Genomic DNA, 20,260 nt, shown 5'->3' on the forward strand with positions numbered 1-20,260 from the left:
CCTGTCGTCAGACCACTTTAGGTGGTTCCGACTCGTAGGTGACCCGCGATTATTCACCCAGTCTTCACGTGATCGTAGCACTTGAGCTTAATTATTTACACCCAGTCCTGTCGTACAGACCACTTTAGGTGGTTCTGACTCGTGTGCAGGTATACTTATTGAGCTATATGCTAGCCAGGATTGATGAGATATGGATAAGTCGTACAGGTCACTATAGGTGACTCCGACTTATATGCTAGCCAGGATTGATGAGATATGGATAAGTCGTAGAGGTCACTATAGGTGACTCCGACTTATATGCTAGCCAGGATTGATGAGATATGGATAAGTCGTACAGGTCACTATAGGTGACTCCGACTTATATGCTAGCCAGGATTGATGAGATATGGATAAGTCGTACAGGTCACTATAGGTGACTCCGACTTATATGCTAGCCAGGATTGATGAGATATGGATAAGTCGTACAGGTCACTATAGGTGACTCCGACTTATATGCTAGCCAGGATTGATAAGATATGGATAAGTCGTCGTACAGGTCACTAGAGGTGACTCCGACTTATATGCTAGCCATGATTGATGAGATACGGATAAGTTGTACAAGTCATTTTAGATGACTCTGACTGATATATCACTTTGTATTGATTTAGTTCATTTGGCCTACTTATTAATGTATGGTGGAGTTAATGGCAAACCGTGGTTTTGGTCATTTCTGAGTATGGTTTGGATATATGTATATATGTTGTACTGTCTTATGGAAAACGATACGGGTTTTACATTAGGGCATTACTTTTTGAGAGGTAATAACTTTGGGAAGCTTGGTTTTATTGCTTACTCACACCTTCTGTTTGGTGCCCTCCAGGTTTTAGCTGCTGAGTTCGTATTGACAACAATCTGTGGTGAATCTTAGTATTAATGGATATTTTTGAGGGTATGATTCTTACCCATACTATTGTACCTTACTTATGCTCTGACATCGCGTGTGAAATGGGTTCGCTCCCGCTCGTAGCGCACTCCGGTACTTAGACACTTTTAGATTCAAATTTATTCACTTTTTGCACACTATCACATTTTATGGCTTCGTCACCTTCCAGGTGTCGGCCAGCACAGCTCGATTCAAGGTCCAAATGGACTTTCTGGGTCGGGGTGTGTCAGTTTGGTATCAGAGCATATGTTGGGCAGTATGGTGTTCATCACACGCGTGATGTGAGCACTCTTGGTTTTTGTGTCTGACGTTCGAATGATGCCACCTCGTCGAATATGGAAAAATATGTTAACTTTTCTTCAGTTTTGGACAATCTTGTGGCCTTGACGACATTTTATAAAATCATTTTGGCCATGTCCATAGAACTAAAACGAAGATTTCCCTTGAGGGGGGGAAGTGTAGATTTGAGGCAAGTTGATGACCTAAATTAATGTTTTGATAATCAGGTATCGCCAGAGATATTACCATATAATTCTATCATTGTCCTACCGCCGTTAGTATTGATTCTTTAAAGATTGGAAATCTTAGTTAGTCTTGATTTCTTAGTAACATTTCGCGAAAGATCATCGGAGGGATAATTATTGTTCGGTCCCTATTAGCACTAATATCTTCAAGCGTACTTGTGTTCATGTTGGATCTTTAGGAGGAAGATCGACTGTCGATGAAGTCTTTTTGAAAGTAGATATTAAGCAAGGTCTTTTTCTAGCATTGAGATTTTTCAATCAACGCTATTCCAGATTTTTGCTTTCGTAGTTGTACTTATTAAATGTGTGAGAATAGGCTTGCGAATGTAAGTTGTCATATCCTGGGAGTTGTAGAAATCCGAAAAGCAATCATCAAATCCTCCTAGGATCAATGAACTACTTCGCTTGAGCCGAATAAATTAGGATCGTGGAAGCTTAGGAATAAGCGTTGCAATAGGACGTTAAACTCATGATTGTTGTTTTTACCCTATCACTTATCTAGGTAAACGAAAACCCTTTGACTAACCACCTCTCGATCACTTCCATAGACATTAGAATCGAAATGCGAGATGATATCTCACTGTTAGATTGTTATAAGTGTCGAGGAAACTGTGAAGACCTTTTAGTTCGTGTCGTAGAGTTGGTTAGTAGTACTGCAAATTTTGATGACGTATACTTTTGGCGTCATATCCCAAAAATCTTACCGCGGATACCACCACATTGGTAAGTTGGTATGGCAACATGGCCGAGTATTGCTTTTATTTTTCACGATTAGAACCGTTTGAAACGAACCATCTTATTTATTGACCTAAAGTCAACAGTCATTACCTTATTTCGAAGGCTAAATGACACTTCTCGATGGAGATTTTGATGATGCATAGTGATTGTCGATTGATGTGACGAGTCAATTCGGATTCAGACTTTCTTAGTAGGTTAACGCTTATGTTTCTCGGTGGTAGAACCGCTAAAGATGAACCATCATACTTATGACTTAGAATTAACAATTTCTAATTTTATTGGAATATTGATTGGGACTTTTATGCAGTAAAGTGTGTCCAAATCTTCATTGATCTTAGAACTTTTTATTACATTTACTTTTTGGAACAAGCTAAGTTTTGTCAGAGGCAATAGTAGAATTAAATTAGCATCTATGAGTGCATTATCGTGTATCTACTCTCGCACACTTCCAGCATGTTCTATTCTATTTGGTTGGGAAATATGAGTATTGATATAGAGTTACCTTTAATCTATCAAGAAATGGTTCAAATGATTTTAATCATTTTGTATGAATGGAGTTAGGAAGTATCTTTTTATATGCGCAGTTCGAGATGTGTGGTATATGTAAAGAATGTGAAATTCATTAATCGTGATGCTAAACCAATGATACGCTTATATGATGTTCCAATTGGTGGTTGTTTACTTAAGTAGAAAACAATATTCTTCTTGCTCAAAAAATTGAAGTATTGACAATAGTTATTTTCTGAAAATGGGTGTTGAAATTTCAACAATAAGACACTTGTGAAGACCACTAAGATAGAAGTGGGATGTAGTCAACCTCTTCGGGTGATGTGATCTAGAAGTTCTCTTTGTGACGTGACCAAATGTGGAAGTAGGGAAGAGATAAAATCGAGGCTTCCTTTGATGTGTTTTAAATGAATCCTCACTCTAGATGGACCTTGCCTTTGATTAATGTTGTGAGGATATTGAGGTTATAGAGTTCAAAATTTTCTGGACAACTACAATTTTCTAAGTACGTCCAGATGACGATGACTTTTTGAGAAAACTACTCCTAGACTTTTATACCAATTTCAGTAAACAGAAACCTGACAAGATTATCATCTTGGTGTATTTATATTTCATCGTGTTACATGTTTCACTTCCAAGCCTTTGGAAGTCGTTAGGAAGGTTTTGAGTATTAGAAGTTGTTCCTTATTGCATTTCTATCCCTAGATTAACGATTAGTTTGAAATGAGTTACTCAGACCTTTGTGGGCGAGTTGCATCTTGTTTGTCCGACCAGTAGCATGGTTGCAGTATATCCTTATCTCCATTTTAGTCACTTGTAACCACGGTTACAATTTCGGGTTAACTATGGTATCATTGGAGTTGATGTATGGAGATTTTACGCACAACGCATATTTAATGAACGCATACTTTTGTTAGAATTATGGGTAACTACGGTTACATTCCTGTTTAGGAGTATGGTATCCTTCGAAATATAATACAAATATTGTATGTGCAGTTTGTGATTTACAGCAGATTATTGCGAACAAATATTTGATTGAGATTGTGATGTAGAAAATTTATGTTATTGACGATGTTGCCTCAGAAGGTAGTGAATGAGTACGATCGAGGCTGGCATGTGTATTTCCCATTGAGGGGCAAGATGGTAATATTGCACCCTCGGGAATTGTTACTTGCTTATCAAGACAACAGTGAATTGTCGGTTTTGCGGGGTGCAGACCGTAATATTAATAACTTATTCGTTGGGTTGTTAAGCAAGTAAACAAGTAGATTATTCTACGTTAATATTTGTATTTACTTATTTAATTCGTTAATGGTTGTTTGGGCTTGACCCAAAAATATTACATGCTTAATTTCGAAGTGCGTTACGCTTTGAACACGTTTACGAGAGGATAGTAGGAATTTGGAGGCATGAAAGAAGAGTCACTACACTCCGATCATGACGGAATGTCATTCTCTTTTATGTAGTCGCTATCACTTTGTGTCTTCCTCGTGTATGTAGTTACATACATATATCTCTTTAATATTGAGTATTCTACTTTGGATTGATGATTTTAAATTTCGAGGACGAAATTTTCTTAAGGTGGGTAGATTGTGACAACCCGATCCAAATTTTACGTTTTTATTTTATTTTAAAAGCGTGAATTTACGAAATTGCCCTAGAGGCAAGGACTTTGACTTCCGTTGACCATCGTCTAGAGAGACGTATGATTTATTCTTTTAACATATTCTCGTAATACTTGTGGATGTGAACGCATAGGCGAAAGCCGTTTGCGAGTCCGGATTATAACGATACAGTTACGGACGTTCGAAATTGGTTATTTAAGGTGAAGCCCAATCAGAAATGGGGAAAGAGAAAGAAGAAAAAAAAAAAAAAAAAAAAAAAAAAAAAAAAGAAGTTTTCCCGTGGGTTTTTCTAACCCGCGACCACCCATCTTCCAAGGCCGATTCCGGCCAACTCCGGTGGAGTTTTTCGATGCCACCACCACCATCTTGAAGCTCTCATTCCCCTCTACAAAACCCACCCAAGAACCACCTTGATTGACCATGGTATGAGGCGGTTTGAGGCCACGAAAGTTGACGAAAATCAATGGTGCTCCGGCCACCCTTTTCGATTTTCCGGCAAATCGGCAAAGCAATGGCCGATTCCACCACTTGGGCTTTGTAGCCCATCATCCCAGGAGCAAAACCCAACCAACCTTGACCCCGTTGGACCACCGTAGACGACGAATCGACGTCGGGAAGTTTTAGGCATCCGCCGGCTTCGTGGGCAAAATTGACCATCTTCCGTCCACTTTTGGACTTCGTGGCAGGTATGAAAGTTGCTCCACTCACTGAGATCTTCATTTCTGTGAAGTTTGAGAATTTTTGGAAATAGTTGAATTTTCCGGCGAGTCGGGGCGGCCGACCGCCACCCGCGGCGGCGCGTGCGGCGGCGCGTGGCCAGTGGGCCGCCAATGCTATTTTTAGGCTATGTCAAATGTCTTGAATTCAGTTTTGTCATTTGAATGACGTAGGTTGATAGTTGGAACCTAAATTCGTTACGATACGTTACTTGATAGAAATGTGAATCGATGATCCGACCGTTGGATCGTCACCAAAATGGGATATATTATAATACGTAATATTTAAAGATTATAGGAATTTACAGATCGGGAATCCGACTTACGGATCTTCCTGAATTGGATTTGTAAGTTAGTAAAATAAATGTCCATGGCCACTTGTTTTAGGCAATTGGCGGAGATCTGACCGTTGGATCATAATGAAATTTTAGTATGTTATTCTTGAAACATATTGTGGATCGTTGGGAGTTGCGGATTGGAAATCTGATATGCGGATCTTCCGGGTTAAGTTATACAGGGTTGTAAACCCTACCGACGATCTTTGATCGACGGTTGACTTGTGGTCAATGGGTATCAAACTATTTTAGAATGTCATTGAGGTTGTGTTTATGTGAATTACGTACTCTTCGGATAAGAGTTCTGAGATGTGATTTGATAATTGGTCACAGGGACCGATCATTCAAGACGCATCGATGTGTGCGCTAGAGAATCATAGCGTGGACTCCAAGTAAGTGGATCTTTTCCTTTTTATCGTACATATTATTGAGAGTTCTATCGACACTTTTAAATTGATTAGGTATATTACTTTCATATATAATTATTGTGAATGCTTGAAGTACGATATGAACTACGAATGGCTTGATCCCTATTTAGGGTACGTAGGCAGTCTAACGAGACGTTAGATGCAGCCATAAAATATTTGAGACAAAAGCCTTGCTTGGGAAATTGAGTAAGGCGAAGGAAATTGGTAAAGGCAAGTTTTAGTTTTATGAATTAGTTAGCTAAATTAGTGTTAATTGGGTCGTCATGGATAATTATCCCTGAAAATAAGTAGTTTGGGAGTAAGGCGTTATTGATTGTACACTTCTCACTGTATTGTTTATAATTGAACATGCTACGACATGGTTGAGTATTAGATTGCATCATAGTATATCAATATGTATATTACTTGGGAATGCTTTCAAGTGCAAAGGTGAACTCAGGACACCCAGGTAAGTTCAGGTGAGTTTATGGTGCTAGTTGAATCGATTGCGTTATAGCACGACTACAGTTATGTGTTAGGCAACTTCGATACTGTCGTACTGGTTGCCATGAGTTGCACATGTTATATTGAGATGCATTGAGAGCTCATAAACCTGCACCCCGGTGTTAGTGCTCCCGCCCGTGGCCAGGGCACAGTCCTTCACGTGATGTTCACCTCCCGCACCTTATGCTCACCTTGGATTCAAGGTAGGTGCACAGTCCTGTCGTCAGACCACTTTAGGTGGTTCCGACTCGTAGGTGACCCGCGATTATTCACCCAGTCTTCACGTGATCGTAGCACTTGAGCTTAATTATTTACACCCAGTCCTGTCGTACAGACCACTTTAGGTGGTTCCGACTCGTGTGCAGGTATACTTATTGAGCTATATGCTAGCCAGGATTGATGAGATATGGATAAGTCGTACAGGTCACTATAGGTGACTCCGACTTATATGCTAGCCAGGATTGATGAGATATGGATAAGTCGTAGAGGTCACTATAGGTGACTCCGACTTATATGCTAGCCAGGATTGATGAGATATGGATAAGTCGTACAGGTCACTATAGGTGACTCCGACTTATATGCTAGCCAGGATTGATGAGATATGGATAAGTCGTACAGGTCACTATAGGTGACTCCGACTTATATGCTAGCCAGGATTGATGAGATATGGATAAGTCGTACAGGTCACTATAGGTGACTCCGACTTATATGCTAGCCAGGATTGATAAGATATGGATAAGTCGTCGTACAGGTCACTAGAGGTGACTCCGACTTATATGCTAGCCATGATTGATGAGATACGGATAAGTTGTACAAGTCATTTTAGATGACTCTGACTGATATATCACTTTGTATTGATTTAGTTCATTTGGCCTACTTATTAATGTATGGTGGAGTTAATGGCAAACCGTGGTTTTGGTCATTTCTGAGTATGGTTTGGATATATGTATATATGTTGTACTGTCTTATGGAAAACGATACGGGTTTTACATTAGGGCATTACTTTTTGAGAGGTAATAACTTTGGGAAGCTTGGTTTTATTGCTTACTCACACCTTCTGTTTGGTGCCCTCCAGGTTTTAGCTGCTGAGTTCGTATTGACAACAATCTGTGGTGAATCTTAGTATTAATGGATATTTTTGAGGGTATGATTCTTACCCATACTATTGTACCTTACTTATGCTCTGACATCGCGTGTGAAATGGGTTCGCTCTCGCTCGTAGCGCACTCCGGTACTTAGACACTTTTAGATTCAAATTTATTCACTTTTTGCACACTATCACATTTTATGGCTTCGTCACCTTCCAGGTGTCGGCCAGCACAGCTCGATTCAAGGTCCAAATGGACTTTCTGGGTCGGGGTGTGTCATTAATACTTCATATTTTAAAATTGACAATGTCATACCTCATCTTACGAATTTGTGCCAATATTATAATAATCGTTAGCTTGGCGTGAATTTCTTAGTTAAATGCTGATGCGACTTGATCCGAGACCCATTTTCTATTAAAAAGTGATTAAAAACTAAAAAAAATCATTTAATATTTTTTAAATATTAAAATAATAAAAAAAAGTTATAAAAAAATTTAAAAAAAAAAAGAAAAAAACAACTCTCAGTTCGTTCCCTTCCCCGTTCCTGCAATTGCAACCCGGAAAAAGAAGAGGAAAAAAAAACCAATTTGTCTTCCCCCCCCTAACCCCCACCTCTCCTTGCACCCAACCTCCCCACCTTCGCACCCTACCCTCTACACCTAACCTCGCACCCACTACCTGCAACCCAAAAAAAAAAAAAGCCCAGATCCCGTGGACGTGGAATCAGGAAACCTTCACCAGGGCGATTCTGAAAGTTGAGAACCTGGGTGTCCAGAAAATGGGGGGAATGGATGTGGAGGGAAGAGGGTGGGTGTCCGCCCCCGGGGGAGGGGGCGGACGAACTGGGTTTCCTTTTTTTTTTTTTTTTTTTTTTCCTTCTCTCTCTTCTTCTTCTTTTTCTTTTTCTTCTTCTGTAGGTTGGGTGGGGGGACAGACAAATTGGGTATTTTTTTTGGGTTGCAGGTAATGAGTGCGAGGGTGGGTGCGGATTTAGGGAAGACAGGAGGGGGGGAAGAAAGAAAGGGGGTTGGGCAAAATCACGAGTGGGGGGGGGGGGGGAGATAAATTGGATTTTTTTTTTCTTCTTTTTTCTAGGTTGCAGGAAGGGCCCTGGAAGGGGGAAGAAGATGAAGATGGAGGAGAAGAGAGCGACTGTTGGGGGGGGTGGGGGAAAGGGAACGTGAGGGTTTTATTTTATTTTTTTTATTTTAAATTTTTACTTTTTTTTAATTATTTTAATATTTAAAAATTATTAAATGAAATTTTTTTTTAAATAATTTTTTAATAGAATATGGGTCCGGATCAAGCCATGTCAGCATTTAACTGAAAAATAAACGCCCAAGCTAATAGAAGGTATAACATTGACACAAATTCTAAAGATGAGGTATGACATTGTCAATTTTAAAAGATAAGGTATGAAAGTGTCGTGACACCAATAGTTGATGTAGTTTTTTGTATTTTACCCAAATCAAAATCATGAGTTGGTTCCGAATTGTTTGTGTAATTACACTAGTACATACTAGCAGCTAGCCACCCGCCATATCCCAATCCATCCCAGCATCACTTTTCACTACTAGTCAACTTTCCAAATGACCAACTCTATTCTCTTAATTCTTAATTTCTCTCTCCTTCCATCATATTCTATTTAAACGGTTACAATTACGTCATATTTACATCTTATTTGGAATTTTTTATATAAAGAATAAGACAAAAAAAAAGATTATGAGAGGAGGGGAGAGATTCTTACTCCCAACTCTACGCAACATTTTTGTATGATTCAATGGTTATCAAATGCCAAAAGAAGAGAAAAATTAATATCGCCTTGCATAACTTGATGACATATAAAATAATTAAAATCTAGATGCTGGAGAAACAATAGCGAATATGAACAAAACCAAATTGAAGGACCCGTTTAGTAACTACTAGAAAGTTCTACCCGCGCGTTGCTGCGGGATTAATAAAAATTGTAATAAAGCTTATGTTTCAAAGATGTAAAGTCTATGCCATAAAAGATTTATACTATTTACATATGAAAATCTATCCAACAGACACCAAAAATTGTAGGAAGTTATATTACATAATCTAGAATGACAATATGACAAATGTTGTTTACTGCAACGCTCAAAGTTTTTCTCCAATACTGTTGATTGATAAGAAAGCACCCTAGGTAAGGAAAGAAAATATTGTAACACATGAAATAAATTTATATGACAATGGAATTATACGGTAAAGAAAATAAGAATATAGTATGGTTACCTTTTTTAGCAATTTTATAGCACCTCATCAACTTTTGTGCATTTGTCTCTGATTAGTTTTGTCTCACTATAACAAAGATTGAAAATGACAAATGTATATTAGATAAAAGCTGGATGAAAAGTAGGAGAACACACTGTTTGGTAGGGTGTAAATAGAAGGTTATATACCCGTCGATCAATTGGGGTGGCAAAAGTTGTATAGCTGAAGTTGCAATGTAAGCATTCTATATCATTGCGAATGTGCATCATTCATTTCTTAGTTGCTTTTAGTTCAAACCTAAACCAAAGAAAACAAACAAAATATTAATTACAGAATCAAGTCTTTGCAATTTAACTTCTAACATGACTAAATATAATCTGAAGACAATAAAGCTTGAACCTAATTCTATCAGCCAAAAGGGAGGAACACTAAATTTTACACACGAAATCCCAAGGGGTTTGATAAAGAAATCCCAAAACAGAAACTATAATTTGAACACTGTGCATAGATGGTCAACTGTGTTCAAATGTGTTAATAATGTACATCCACCAAATTGGAAATATCAAGTTGTGAAAAATGAAGCTACTTCCTTTATAATAACAAAGTGTTGGTTAAAATACCACAATGTGAACAAATAGAAAAACGATACTTACCAATATCGACATATGGATTTCTTCGAAAGAATGTTACATGCAGTGTTATTATCTCAATGGTTTGGTCTGCGATAAGAACAGTAACTATTTAGAAAGCAGTATAATTGCTACTTGCTAGTCTTCCTACATGATTTAAGAATATAATTAATTAAATAGATATGGGATCACATTGACCATAAATTATTACATGCATCTCAAAAAAAAAATGAGAATAGTCGTCGGAAAAATAGAAAACCCTTGCCGGAAAAAAAAAATGACATAATTCTAAACACAAAAATAACCACATATGCAGCAAAAACTGATATACGAAAAAACCCAGAAGGGCCAGAACTAACCACAAAACGGCAAGACTTCAGACGTGAAGAAATCGGCGTGCGAAGTGCAGGAGCAAAGGTGAGAAGACGAACACAGCAAACTAAAAACGAAAGAGAAAAGCGAGAAAGAGAGAAGCGGCAAAACAAAAGGAAAAAGTGAGGAGAGAAAGCAATGAAAACGAAAGAAAAAGCATTAAGGCCTCTGAATAGAATAGTTCCCGATGATCAACACGTGGACGACAGTCTGAAAAATCAGAGCAAAACCGAAAAATAAAACAGCCAGCCTCTGAACAGAACCCCCCACGATCATCAACACGTGGAAGATAGAGGCCCAAAAAGTAGAGTATAACCAAAATTTAAAACAATCAGAGGCCAATCAACAACATTTGTGGGACAGAGAGAGAAAAAATAATAATTAAAAAATTAATGGCGGGACAAACAAATTATTTAAAAAATGGGAGTTAAATTAGGTCACATGGTTTGTGGCACATCAAACACTAAAATATTATAAAAAACCAAGGGAAAAGTACAGAAACAGAGAGGAAGAAAATGGAAGAGCCTTGGAGCACCTTCCCCACCAAAAACGACGCACATGGGGAGAGCAAGTGAGAAAAACCCCAAAACGCGTGTGGCATGGCCAAAATTGCCAATTCATGTAGCATCTTGAAGAAGCCAAAAAACTGTGCGTTAGATTAGGGGCATAACCGGCAGGGGACTGTTAATAAACAGTGCTTTTCCACCGGCTTTTAGTATATATAGAATTTGATTTTTAATTTGTAATTTTTTTTTGCTTTTATTTTTTGTTTTTTGTGCTTGAGAGAGATAGCGGAAACGCATAAAAGTTTCCTTTGTTTTATATTTATTGAAGCCAACCAGTAACCATTGCTCCTCTACTAAAACTCAACAAGGTCAAAAAGTTACAACCTATGTCAACCAGCGAATATCATAAGGGGTTTGTTATTCACACATTCCTTTTTATTTTTCACTCATTTCTATTAATTTTTGTCCATTGATCTTCTTTAATTCATTCAATCTGAAGCCTAAAAATTTAGATGAGTGTATAAGAGGAAAAATGTGAAATCTCGTCCCCGAATTCCATTATTTAATTACGTACTTCATATTTACGCGATTTTATTTTTATCTTAATTTGCCGATTATTGATTAGAGTTTAGTATATATAACATGATTTTGGACACGTCTTGTCCAACATGCATAGTTTTATGTGTTTATACCGTCGAATTATGATGCAGGATACTAGATACGTGTCTAAAATCCTACGTATCGGATGTGAAGATGTTTTTCTCATTGGGTGTGAACTAGAGGTAACGCGAGGAACATGTATAGTTTTGTGTGTTTGTACCGTCGAATTAAGATGCAGGATATGTGAAGATGTTTTTCTCATTGGGGGTGAACTAGAGGTAAGGCGAACAATGCATGCATCTTAGATCTCACTTAAATTAGACCTCATACCTTTCATCATTTATCATATTGTTGATCGGAAAGAAGAGGAAACAAAAATATCTCATTCTCATAAATTTAGTGTGACAAACCTTAAACTCATATCGTTGTGGGAAAAAAATAAATATTCACATTAAGGTACTAAAGTATATGCATGCCTCATTTTATTTCCGCCTTAGGCCTCAGTTTGCATTGAAATGACTTTGGTGTGGAGAAATAATTCAACCTCGCTAAAAGATATTTACGTATTCACTTTTAATTATCTTATGCATCACCACCACCACCACATCTATTATACTCGTAACATGCCCGACCAAGTTCAGTTTCGAACCACTATTAGACTAGACATTGTAATGTTTAGAGTTTCTCAAGAAACATGCATGTTTAGTAATCCACGGAAATCATAATAAAATTAAGGAATTGGTTTTTTGTATGGGTAATGATAAAAGGACCAATTTTTTTAAACTAAATTTGCAGAGTAAATGATATGGTTGTAGATAATTGAATTATTAATTAAGTTTTGATTAACGTGCTTATTTTTTATTGGTGACATATAATTTAATTTGTAAATTTGATATCCCTAACGCAATTCTTTTTTAACACGTACTATAATTATAACTATTCATGTATGAATAAGGCACACTAACTACGAAGAAGTTGAAAAGCGACTGGGGCACACACAAAATAAGAAATTGATTTGCTGATAAGGGGTTTGAAGGAGCTAGCGGGTATTTTTTATGGCCAGATCTCAAATTACTTTAGTCTAAAGAAGGAGGCGAAATTGCACGGTAGAAATGAACAGTGTTTTGAACCACATTTCAGTTTATTTACAGGATTGTCACTCTGTTGCTTTTAACACACTTTCGTTTTATTTACACAATTGCCACTCAGGCTTTAAGAACTGATTTTCAACCGTTCACTGCATTTCACCTTCTGACTCGGGGAGAGAGGGGAGGGGGATATCACGGCTGACAGATTGGAGAGAGACGATGACTCCCATTTTTGACTCGGAGACAGCTGGGTGTCGCTGTGTCGAGCGGAGAGAGGGGGACAAAGCGACTACAGAGCAGGGAGACACAGGGCCTGCATTTCAGCTTTGACTTGGGGAGAGAGAGGGGAAGGGGACATCATGGCTCGAATTTGAGAGAGATAATGGCTCCCATTTTTGACTCGGAGATAGCTGGGTGTCGCTGTGGCGAGCGGAGAGAGGGGGACAGAGAGACTACAGAGGAGGGAGACACAGGGCCTGACAGGTTGAAGACGGATGGGAGCTACGGATTTGGACTGAGTGAGAGAAAGATTTTGCTAGCTCCTCTGCCAGGATCTATGGGATTTTCTCCCATTTTAGAGAGAGAGATGGACATGGAGAGAGATACAGAGCGGAAAGCATGGGTGTGTGTATTCTTTAGGGTTGACAGGTTACGAACAGAGTCGGTGATGAGGGGATGCCTCAGGGACGAATGGCAGGGTCTGGCCTTCATTTCTGTAGCTCGAGAGCTTCGGTGAGATGAAGGAGAGGAGCAGGGAGATGGGCTCGAGTCGGCGAACGGCCGAAAAGATCTTCAGGGATTACAGTGATCGGAGAACCGACGCCGTCCACGATTTAACTAACGGTACTCCGATCTCTCTCTCTCTCTCTCTCTCTCTCTCTCACTCTCCTCCGTTTCTCTCTCTTAATTTCCTTTTGGTTTTGGAAATCTTTGACCTTTTGGGTGATGTTGTTTTCTCATGTGGATAGAGAGAGAGGTTGAGCAAGGTTTCGTCCGTTTCGGTCAACTTGGGCTACCCCCAACGTTTGGTAAGGTATCAATCTCTTCCTGGTTTTCACTTTGATTTTTTTTATGGAAGGTTTGAGATTTCTTTAATCATACAATCAGCTTGCCCTTAATTATTCTTTCACTATATTTGACTGTTGTAGTCCTCAAATGACACAATAAAAATCCCAAGAAAAATTTTCTCACTCTGTAATTTCCCTCAGATCCCTCGCCGATCTCTTCTCTCGCCTATGTCGTCTTACTCTACCGTTCACGTCAGGAAGGCCCGTGCGTGGTTTTTTGGGTGGGGATTTCAGATTTCAAGGGGGAGAGAGGCTGTGCTTCGTTTCAATTGGGCCAAGCCTCTATCTGCAAATCGAGGCCCCGGTGAAGCATAAGCATTACAGGCATGCAGTAAATTCTAGGTCACCTCCTCCGTCTCCGATAAGCTCTCCCATATACATAAGTATTAAAAGAACAATTTCCAATATTTAATTTCACCATTTTCTCACACTTCCAGTTGATTGTCCCTCGAATTTGCAGGGAAAGAAGAAGGAAGGAAATGTTGCGAGGTACGTCACCAGGTCACAAGCTGTCAAGCAGCTTCAAGTCAGTCTTCCCCTCTTCAGGTCTGTCTTTGGTATTCAAGTTGTAATTTCTGTATTTTCACTTGATTTATGTAATTTATGTTAATCTAGGGTTTAGGGTTTGTGCATTATTCGGATTTATCGGTTGAATTATTGTATGATTGCTTAATATATGTGCATGTTGTTGGAAATTATAGAAAATTGTGTATTCTAAAGGGCGTGTTCCCTTGGGAGTTGAAGAAAAAGGTGAAAGGAAATCACCATACCTATTATTACTTGAAGGATATTTCTTTCATTCAGCATGAACCGCTACTCGAGTAGTTGAGAGAGATAAAAGCATACGAAAGAAAAGTAAAGAGAGCCGATGCGAAGAAGAACAAGGAACGAGCTGCTCTCCTGAAAGAAAGAAGACCCACTTACAAATTAGATAGAATTATTTTGCAGAGGTTTGTTGGGTTTTTCTTACTGTTGAAAAATTAGTTGCATGTCTGTTATTGTATGTAGGGCCTCTGACAGTTGTTGTTTGGTATGTTTGGAATTGCAGATATCCAAAATTCGTTGATGCACTTAGAGATATAGACAACTGCCTCAGCTATTGAGGACAGAATTGATGTCAAACGCATTCATAACTGTCGAAAGGTACATTTGAATTTTTCTAAAGAAAAGGAGTTCTGAAGTATGAAATGATGCTTAGTTACTTCTAGGAGTTAATCGTTTCGTGGAATCTTCCCTTAATATTGGTGTTGCTTTCGTACCAGGTTGAGTCATGAATGACAAGCTTACATATCTTGGACTCATAAATTGCGTAAAGTCTTTGTATCTGTTAAAGGCATATATTATCAGGTTTGGTTATGTACTGTACACTGCTTATCAAATCTTCAACCGTGCATTTTATGTTATTGTGTTATTTGGGTATGAATTCTTCCGTGGTTTGTCCATGCAAGTAGAGGTTAAGGGGAAAAAAGTCAGATGGTTGACCCCTCACCCTTTGCACCAAGTTTCGACTGATGATATTGATTATATTTCGTACTTTGTATTTCTTTTTGTCCGTTATCAACCTCTGTTCGATTCCGGAGTGGGAGTTTGATAAAGAATGTGACTTTGAGATGACAGAGTTTTTGAAATTGTGTTGTAGCCATGTGTGAAGCTAAATGATGCAACCTTTGATCTCTCCCATCTGAATAAAGCTAAATTTTTGTATTAAAATGTTATAATATTCAAATGTATACTAAGTTTCTCGGTAGCCAAAACAGACCCTTTACATGATTTTGTCTAGAATTCATATAAAGATTTAAAATTTCTCTTCACTCTGTTAATGGGTTTGATTTTTCCCCATCTGTTTTGCAGTTTGAGTCTACTGAGTTCTGCGGATTCACTCAATTGCAATCATCTCTTCTGCAAGTAATCTCTACCTTCATTATTATTCGCATATGAATGTTAGGTTTTATTTAGATGTATTAATACTTGGAATGTGCTTGATCATATTGCCAGTGTTTGCTTATTTTTTACAGCATTTGCACTGTGAAGTCAATGAAATCGGGTTCCATTTGTCCAGTTTATAAAATTCCATATCGACGCAGAGGTATGAATCATGATAATTTTATGTGTGCAATGATCAATTGGCGATGATACATCAATCTTTTATGTTTCAGTTTCTTTTGTGTTTGTGTAACTGATCCTAGGATGTTTGTTGCAGGCACTGGGAAGACGACTCTGTCTACGGATCATAATCAGTATCTAATTGGATTTGATGAGCACTGCTGGAGCAACAATGGTGTGTCAAACATTGAAGGTGGTTGCTATGCCAAGTGCATTGATTTGTCAAAGAACTGGGAACCAGATATTTGGAATGCTATCAAATTTGGGACTGGTACTTAACATCATGATTTAATTGAACATTCTACTTTAAAAATAACAGTTAGCGCGAAATGTTTATGTTCTGTGTCATGATTGGAGTGATATTTCAAATTCTTATCAAATATGGTTGCAAGTGTTTGGCAGTTTTGGAGAATGTTGTGATCGATGAACATAATCGAGAAGTTGATTACTCAGAGAAATCTGTTACTGGTAAGTAATTTAAATTTTGGGGTATTTAGTTGAAAGTTTTAATTTATAGTTTAGTTTAGTTTTTTATTTATTTATAATTTTGGTATTTTGTTTGTGTTTGATTATATTGAATTCGGATTTTAGTGAACTTATGTTTGGGCTTGATATTTTCCTACAGGTTGTGATTGAGGGAGCTTGAAATAGTAGTTGGATTTCATTGTCGTTGGTAAGGAAGACCTTCTCCCTCTCTCATTTCCACGCTAATCATTCCAATTTTCATTTTTGTGTCCAATTCTAAATTTTAGAATCAGGGTTTAGATTAGAACCATGTGTTACGCATTTGGGATTTTGAGTACAGTTAGTATTTCATATTTTCCCTCTTTTTTTTTTTTTTTTTAGAGATAATCAACTGTTATTAAGCTGTTTTGGTAGTGATTATAACTTCCTTTAGAAATAATGAATCAAGTGATAGAGAGATAAGCTAATCGAAACAGTTCAAATATGAAGGAAAAAAGGTTTTGCTTTTTTAAGGTTTCAATTTTTTTGAAGTTTGGAGGCTTATGTCAATCTATAACAATTGTTTGAATGGTTGTATCTAAGTATGCATTATAAATTCAATTGAGCCGATGATGCATGTGTGCCAATGAATTTTGAAGAGTTCGGCTTGGTTTTCTCTCTTTGGTCTTTAACATGAAAGGTGAGGCACCTGTTCGTTGACTAATTGAGTCCCTTCTCCAAGTTTTTAGTATAGATTGGGTCGCTGTAATTTGCTTTTATGAGCACATCTGTGACTAAAGAAAATTTAAGCTGTCAAGTTCCCAAAATGTCTAAGGATATATCAAGTTTAACAAGTCGCGAACTGTGATCAATCGAAATGCAGTGAAATTAGGGATTTTACACTAAAAAACTCAGTTAACTTTAGACCATAGGATTAGCATTTTGTTGCACATGTGAGTATCATTAACCTGCTCATTTTATTTTTCTGGATAAGAAACAAACTGTCATTGAAGGGAGAAGACACTGTACAAAAACAAAGTTAATGTAAGATTTATATACGTGAGATCCTTGCTGCCATAGTTTTTACTTGCTATATATATTGGGTCATAGTGGATAGCTGGGATAACTCACAATAAGTATGTATTTTTCTTCTATATAATCAATTCTATAGCTGTTGTTTTTTCCTGATCCATATTTGCATTCTACATGTTATCTTTGTGACTGGCTTATCAAGTCACTAAGCAGCAAGCAGATGTGCTGTTTTTAATTTTAGTTAAATGGAACAAACTAATGGTCTAAGAGATTGCCTAAATGGATCCTAGAATAGTAAAAAATGCATAAAAGTTTGAAATAAATTGAGATCCAATATTATGAGTTGATTATCAGTACCATACATAAAACAAGGGAGTTCTTGATTCAAAGGTGAACCATTCCATGAAATTATGATATTCTGAACAATGAATTTGTGTTTTCAGTTAAACAAGAAGCTAAAGCGTAATCAAAGGATTTGTTGACCTATTGTGGAAGGTGAGATGCCAACTTTGTTTCCCAATGCTTATCTTTTATGGAAATTTTAATATTTTATATTTTGAAACTCTAAACTGATTGTCCTTCACGTGTTTTATTTAAATAGTGACATATCTATGCACAAATGATTACATTCAGTTCATCGAAATCTTGGTTATTTAAATTCTTAAGAGATGCCTATGTTGATTTGTGATTTTGTTGCCCTGTGTTTTACTTTGTTGCTTGGCAAGAAGCATGTTCAGTTGATTCAATTTATTCTTTTACTTTCTATGACAAAGCAATCCTTTGCAGTCCTTTGGTATCAAGGTTTTTTTTTTCCGTATAAATCTGGTGCCCTACATGCAATTACATATGTGTGAGAGACTTTTTAAATTAGACGCACTACACACTTCTTACGAATTTTATAACGTCAGATTCTCATTCACTTGCTGTTTTAAATTTGGGCTTCCGTTTGGTTGAGCAATCTTTTCTCCTAATGCCTAATCAAATTTGGATTTCTTGGGTCATTACAATTTATGTAGTTCTGTAAAGAGAAATTTTTTACAAGTGCAAACAACTGCCAGATTTTATTTTGAATTCTGAATATGCCAATAGAACCATATAATTATAATAGTTGGTCGGTTACCGTAAATCTTTTTGTGACGTTTTTTAATGGATATATTAGGGGATGGACAGAAGTCCCCGGCAGCAATCTCTTTGTGATCATTGCAGGGATAATATCTTGGTCATTTTGAGTTCGGATTCAGCTACCATGTGGTAAGCGTTCTTTTCCGATTACTTTCATTTGTTTATTTGTGAATCAATAACTTTTTTAGGAATAATGAATGTCACAATTGCTGATAAATTGATACTTTGTTCGGAGCTTGAATTGTAGATTTGTGCAAGCTATCCATATATGGATCAATGCTATGGACTCTTCTCAACTTATGGACCTCAAATTTCAGTGCGTCTTCCATCATTTATCCTACCTGACTATGTATGGAGCTATTACATTTGCAATCATATTAATTCCTTGAAAACAATATTTATATTTCTTTGTAAACTGCTAATTTTGTAATATACTATCGTTTCCGTGCTGGTACATTAAAATGAAAATATGAAAAGTAGTTTCAATCTTCTGAGGGAGAGAGGTGTTGGGTGCCTGAGACGAGGGGTTTCAGGTTAGGGAACCAAAACGTTCAGTTTCGTCCTATTCATTGTACAATGTCTTTTCATGTTAGCTCAGTTGAATGTATATAAAAACGAAGGTGCATATCTTACTAACTTCATTCACTCATCCATCCCTCTTTTCATTTATGATTGTGTCAAATTTATTCAGGTAAAATGTATAATATTCATGCAATTCAAGGTGATGCATTCAAGTCCCGCAGCAACGCGCGGACACATTTTCTAGTTTATTATTCTATAATTTATGTCGTGTGCCTTATCTTTTACTACAAACATTTATGGATGTGGCTATACATGCATGATAACATACATGAAGCTAAAAATCCAGATGCATACCAAAACCAAATTCTTGCTCAAGCCAAATTCCAATGAATACAAGACTCAGCATATTGGCAAGCACGTGGAAAACTCCAGCATGTAATCACATACATGAGATCAGCCGCCATCCCTGGTGTCGATGAACCACTCTCTGCACGTCTAGAGCACCCATCTTTTCTAACCTTCAGGATGAAAACACATGAGAAACAAGTTAGATACTTAGATGTGCAGCTGAGACCCATTGACCCTTATGGGGCATGTCTATAGCTCTTATTTCCATATAGATGATAGCTCCCTCGCCCTTGTAGTGCTACTTTTAGCAGTTATAGACTTTGGATGATACATACTGAAATGAGCACATTAAACAGCTTTAAAGAATGACAAACAAGTCCTTGAAGAACGCATACCCGCTCTTACCAGAGATATTAGGACAAACAATTTCATTTTTCCATAATCATTCTACCATTGACCTCACAGAGCAAGGAAAGTCAAACGAAAATTTTGAAACTAAATCGCTAAAGAACACTACTGTAAAACTTTAACCCTGTAACATATTACAGGGGACATTTTGGTTAACATAGCAATCTAATCAAGCCAAGTAGTTCACTACTTGCATCTCTTCAAGCACCTTTCTTATTTGTTCAAGCTTTTCCGATATGCTGACATCACCAAGCATTGCCTGAATGTCACTAAATACATAAACCCTCGTTACCCGTCAAGCTCCCTTGAGTTTCTCAACTAATCGTAGATTCACTTCTATATTCACTAGGGTTCCCAAGTCCAACATTGATTAAAAGCAGAATTACATCAAGCTTCATGCAGTTCAACTATTTTCTTT

General features: G+C 37.5%; 1 protein-coding gene and 1 long non-coding RNA gene across 4 annotated transcripts; one reads left to right on the forward strand and one right to left on the reverse strand.

Annotated features, from left to right (window-relative positions):
- Nucleotides 1–9,597: 9,597 nt before the first annotated feature.
- LOC137741665 (uncharacterized) lies at nt 9,598–10,452 on the reverse strand. Its single transcript, XR_011069323.1, has 3 exons — nt 10,255–10,452; nt 9,790–9,898; nt 9,598–9,688 (listed from the first exon to the last, which is right to left on the reverse strand). It is a non-coding gene; the product is annotated as an uncharacterized lncRNA (long non-coding RNA).
- Nucleotides 10,453–12,973: 2,521 nt separating this feature from the next.
- Nucleotides 12,974–19,189, forward strand: LOC137741340 (phosphoenolpyruvate carboxykinase (ATP)-like). 3 transcript variants are annotated; one of them, XM_068481065.1, is made up of 15 exons: nt 12,974–13,639; nt 13,765–13,829; nt 14,005–14,205; nt 14,324–14,409; nt 14,565–14,813; nt 14,912–15,006; nt 15,126–15,210; nt 15,715–15,768; nt 15,879–15,949; nt 16,064–16,237; nt 16,369–16,434; nt 16,592–16,639; nt 17,886–17,937; nt 18,602–18,693; nt 18,812–19,189. In XM_068481065.1, exons 7-12 carry the CDS (start codon nt 15,134–15,136, stop codon nt 16,600–16,602), a joined length of 453 nt encoding a protein of 150 aa, XP_068337166.1. In that variant the 5' UTR covers nt 12,974–13,639; nt 13,765–13,829; nt 14,005–14,205; nt 14,324–14,409; nt 14,565–14,813; nt 14,912–15,006; nt 15,126–15,133; the 3' UTR covers nt 16,603–16,639; nt 17,886–17,937; nt 18,602–18,693; nt 18,812–19,189. The 3 variants fall into 3 exon arrangements, with proteins under 3 accessions (XP_068337166.1, XP_068337167.1, XP_068337165.1); XM_068481066.1 differs by having other exon boundaries at nt 13,765–13,824; nt 16,359–16,434; XM_068481064.1 differs by having other exon boundaries at nt 13,765–13,824.
- The last annotated feature ends 1,071 nt before the right edge of the window (nt 19,190–20,260 follow it).

This window comes from Pyrus communis, chromosome 8 (assembly GCF_963583255.1).
Source record: "Pyrus communis chromosome 8, drPyrComm1.1, whole genome shotgun sequence".
In the NCBI taxonomy this organism is placed as follows: domain Eukaryota; kingdom Viridiplantae; phylum Streptophyta; class Magnoliopsida; order Rosales; family Rosaceae; genus Pyrus; species Pyrus communis.